Genomic DNA, 5000 nt, shown 5'->3' with positions numbered 1-5000 from the left:
AGTGGTTAAGGTACAGACACCGAAATAATAGATGTCAATCAGTGTTACATTTATAGACAGTGAAACAGTGAATTAGCAAAAATAAGTTGGCAGAATAGTTACCTATCAATCAATAAGTATCTTGTAGGGACTGCAGCTTTCAGTGTTCCAATATGTGCAATGTTTATGGCAAGTTTGAGAGTTGACAAAAGCCTAGCTGATAAATTCCCTTATTGTTCATAAATACATCATATAATAAAGGAATGGTTTGGTTGTTGTAACTGATGTACACAAGTATTTAGTAAATTTTAAATATACTAATTTCTTAGTCAGTGGCAGCTTTTATCTATTGTACAGTGTGTATGTAAATAACGTATATAAAGGTAGTTTTATTGTAGAGAATCTTGTATTGTCAAGTAGTTTGCAAGTTCATAATCTCTGTAGGTGTAATAGAGAATTCTTGTAGACCAGCTGTAGATCTGTGCTATGTGTTTTCCCATTTCATTATGCTATGGATTGCATTATTCACCTTTCTGTGAAATGATTAAATTAGTTGCCATATTTAAATAAGAGTACAGGAAGTTGCCATTTGTGTACTTAAGAAAAACTCAGTTACTGGGTTGTTCTCAATGCAATGGGAATTGGATTAGTCCTTTACCTGAGGTGTACCTTGTATGGTAGTGTTAGATTTGAAGGTTTGTAGACTTGGGACGTTTGCAACCATTTTGACATTAACAATTTCTGCACCTAAGATCTTGTCCCATTTGAGTTTCTTAGTAGAAGCAATGTAGTCGAGGTAAAATGCAATAGTTTACCTCATGCATTCAAGTTAAAATCACTTTGTGCACAGATGAAGAACGAACTTGAGCCATGAGGGATATCCTCTTGTGCAGATAAATTTCTGTCATCAATATTGAGGTCATGTTCAACCTCCAGACCTACTGACAAAGTACATAGCATGTAGTGCATATTTTGTAGCATATACAGTATATATAAATACATATATATATAAATATATATACGGGTGATATTCCCAGGGCTGTTAATACATGACCCATGGGAAGCTTACACCAGGTATAAAAACTTTCTTTTCATTTAAGACATATTGTCCATTTTCTATTGTAGATACACATGAATGGTGCTTGTCCCACAATCTGCAAAATTGGTAATGGGAACACAATACCACAATCAAATTTATAAAAGGTGGTTTCAGCCAGCATAATTTGAATTTACCAGGGGATCATACTATTTGACATACTACATATATTTTCCTTTCCCTGTCTTTAATCTTAATAAAATTAATGTACTATTTTGTGTAATATGAGCCAAATGTAATGAAATGTTTATTAGCTAAATAATATAAAAGTGTACAATAAGCAAATGTTTTTCAGTACCTTCTTATTTTTTCTACATTTTAGAATAAGGGCTCCTAAACAAACATCCAATACCAAGTTTCACTTTAATATTCCATATTGCATTATAAATACACAGACTGTTATACAAGTAATGCTGCAATTAATACAGTATTACTAATTAAATAATTTAACAACCAGAAAAAAAAAAGTTTTGCTTTACATGTGGTGATAAATATATGTCTGATATTTTCATTTTCTTTTTTGGCATAATTTCTAGGTACAATTATCACACAACAAATGGAGAAATTGTATTGGCTTAATGTTTCTTTTACCAAAAAGTATTCCATTATTGTAATTCCCTCTCACATCTTGCTTGAACCTTCTCTATTTTGAAATTAAACAAATGATTTTTCAAAAATGATATTCCAACCTAATACTACAAACATCAATATATATACACATTTCAAGCTATGGAGGAGATTAGACAAAGAAAATAAAGCAGACAGGAGCACAAAAGGCAGTTTTCCTTAGATAAAAACATCAAGACAGGTCTTCAAAACTGTTGTTCCTTTGTAAAATTCATACAGTCTTGCCTATCAGCAATGCTAGAACCACTGTACATTGGAAAAAGAGAAGCAACAAGTTTTAATACATCCTTTACTAAAGACAATCACTCCAGAAGCTTACGTGGTTTACATTACAAAAAAAAAGTAATTAAGGCTGGAAAATGGCTTAGCACTTATGCCTTATGAATAAAGATATACTAATGAGTAAAGATATACTAAACTTTACTTTTTATATATATAGATAAAAAAAAAATCTAGTTTTATTTACTTGCACTCCCATATGACAGCAACCTAAACAGTCAATGTCACTGAAAATACCAGAGAACTTACAAAGCTAACCTCAAAGGTATACACATGGTACACTAAATATAGATCTCAAAAGGAGTCCTCACAAACTCCATTTAGGGTAAACATCATGCATTTCTGAATAGTCCAAAAATAAAAGATAATAATTGACTATTATTAATACAGGATACAGAAACAACAAAAATTGAGATTACACTTTATATAAAATATCAATTTAAAAAGATTTAATTTCCCTATGATAAAGTAGAAAAAGTTACAGGAGGGAAGCAGACACGGGAACAAAAAATAGGGCCAAAATAAAACAGCATCTTGCAAAACAAATTTCCAATTTCCTTTGTTAAATTTAATTCAAGAAAACAAAAAACAATAAACATTCACTTAAAAAATGATATGCAGTGAAAGCAATCACTTTGTGTATTTGTTTTTTGGTATCACTTTATATGAATCTCTTCGATTAAGATTTCCTGAATAATTTTTAAATAAATTCCTGATTATCAACAAGATATCAAAATACTCTGAACCTCAGTTTGCTGTATGTAAACACAATATCAATCTGATTCTACAGCAATAAAGAACATCCCATGTTGGGACACCAACAACTGTATGATGGGCATAAAAAAAAAAAGCTAATAGTTTATATCTACTTTATGCTAGCATCTGCTATCCTTGTAATAAAGGTAACTGGCCAGCATTCTCATAGCTGAAAGGAAAATATATCCTGCATCAATAAAAAGCTACTTATATATAATTTAAAACCTATTTTCTAAAAGACAATATTTATTTAAATACAATGTTATCAACTTCATCACATACAATTTATGACAACTGACTTCTTTATCTTCCAGTACAATAATTACAAACTTTCAATCTCTTGTTCAAAAACTTAAATAAAAATTAATATCTACTTACTGCATCTATGTCAGCTGCTGCATCCTCTTCCTCTTCTGAGTAATCATCGAACTCAATATCGTCATCCATGCCGTCTTCTACGAAGGTAGCATTCTCGTTCACCTTGACTGGAGAAAAAGGGAAAGTAAAATGTAAAACTTTTATATTCTAACATAGTACAGTAAATATTTACAAACTTTACTATTGTAAGAATCATAAATGAAACTGTGAACTAATTTCACATTATAACAAATGCAGTACCAAAATCAGTATTAAAATTAGACAATAAACCCCTTCCTGACCACTAATGTCTATACATATAAAACCATTGCTATACCATATCCAGTGTGCCCATCACACTTAGACACCATGAGTGGTATATGCTATCTTTGAGACTAAAATATTTTCACCAATTTCATGTTTCATATACAATGAATTATAAAAATACCTTCATCATGAAGGTATATGCGATGCAAATTTCATCATGTTTCATATACAATGAATTATAAAAATACCTTCATCTTGAAGGTATATGCGATACAAAATCACAATAAAAATTAAAATGCATTATGATGACAAGGAAACAAGAAATCAAGTATAGCTATTTATCCTTCATAAAAGGTAGTGAAACTGTTGTGAATTATGGCTAGTCATCCATTAAATGTGACCATGTCTCATAAGTAACACTAAAAACTGATAATGAATGGAAAAATTCCAAGTAATACAAGATTCATTTGGGAGAGAGGAGGAGGAGGAGGAAGAAAAAAATTGGGGACACCAGACTGGTCAATGCACAAACTTCATGACAACATAATTACATCATGGTCATCTATTGCATTCATTGATGCAGAGCTAAATACCTTGATGCATTGGTATCACTTGCAGAACCATATACCTTGATGTACTGCTATCACTAAAGGTGTTTAAAACAAATCTAATGAACATCTCAACTGCCCCATCCCCTCATGTACAAGGAGAGGATGTGACCATAAATTATTAACTTTCAAAAATGGTTAAAAACTGCTAAAGGAGTTTAATTACAATAATCACTATGATTTCTATAAATGTCACTGATTTTGTCTGTGTACTTCTTAATACCCGAAAGAGAATAATCTTCAATTGTAACTAGGTAGTTATAAAATATTATAAAAGGTGACAATTGGCACATAAGTCTGTCAATCTCTCCAATATATCATTTTTTCTTATTAACTTTGCCTTGGAAGCAGCACATTATATGCAATATGGAGAGCTTTTTACAAGATTGTTTTTGCATTTTTACAATTTTTGAATCACCATTTTCTCCATCCTGTGGATACACAATGCTCTGAACTCATCCAATCTGAGGTTAATACTGTTGAATAAAAAAAAGCTTGTCCTTTACAGCTCTTTCTTTCTAGTGTAAATGAAGTACTTATAAAATAAATACAAACCTGATTCTGGGATTTCACCATAGGACTTCAAGTTACGTGCTTCATCTGCATTATATTTAAGGATAACATCTGCCTTTTTGTCCTGGTAGTCTCGAAGGCCAAGAAGAATGATATCTCCTTGATTTATCCATACCTATAAATAGACACAAGAAATTTGTTTCAAATACCTATTTAATAAAAATTTTGTACAAATGGAAAATTAACTCTGAATAATATGCAAATAAAGTCCACAGCCTACAAAATCTTTCCTGTGTACTCAGGCAATAGGTCCATATACTCTGTATCCAAGAACAGAAAAACAAAAAATTATCATTCTATCTTTCATTCATATAGCCAGCCACATTTTATGTTGGAAATAATTTTTTGAGTATTTGCTTTCAAATGTGGGATCTATACCATTATTCCTAACAAGAATAGCAGAAAAGACAAGATAAGAGAGAGAAACAAAACAAAAAAAAAAATGAGACAGAGAGAGA

General features: G+C 31.0%; 2 protein-coding genes across 5 annotated transcripts in view; one reads left to right on the top strand and one right to left on the bottom strand.

Annotated features, from left to right (window-relative positions):
• LOC113806005 (protein Wnt-5b) overlaps positions 1-1360 on the top strand; it is a 677940-nt gene extending 676580 nt beyond the window's left edge. For all 4 annotated transcript variants that reach the window (XM_070129736.1, XM_070129735.1, XM_070129738.1 and 1 more), the window contains one exon: positions 1-1360. This exon is cut by the window's left edge and continues 654 nt beyond it. The gene's annotated coding sequence lies outside the window, so the exon portion shown is untranslated.
• Positions 1361-1424: 64 nt separating this feature from the next.
• eIF1A (eukaryotic translation initiation factor 1A) overlaps positions 1425-5000 on the bottom strand; it is a 22883-nt gene continuing 19307 nt past the window's right edge. Inside the window, exons 4-6 of the mRNA XM_070129740.1 lie at positions 4525-4657; positions 3116-3222; positions 1425-2906 (exon numbers count right to left, since the gene is read on the bottom strand). Of these exons, the coding sequence (XP_069985841.1) occupies positions 2901-2906; positions 3116-3222; positions 4525-4657 (246 nt within the window). The 3' untranslated portion in view covers positions 1425-2900. The remainder of the gene's footprint in view (positions 2907-3115; positions 3223-4524; positions 4658-5000) is intronic.

The sequence above is a fragment of the Penaeus vannamei genome, chromosome 14 (assembly GCF_042767895.1).
Source record: "Penaeus vannamei isolate JL-2024 chromosome 14, ASM4276789v1, whole genome shotgun sequence".
Classification (NCBI taxonomy): domain Eukaryota; kingdom Metazoa; phylum Arthropoda; class Malacostraca; order Decapoda; family Penaeidae; genus Penaeus; species Penaeus vannamei.
Note: the sequence above shows the minus strand (reverse complement) of the source record. Positions and strands in the feature narration are given on the sequence as shown.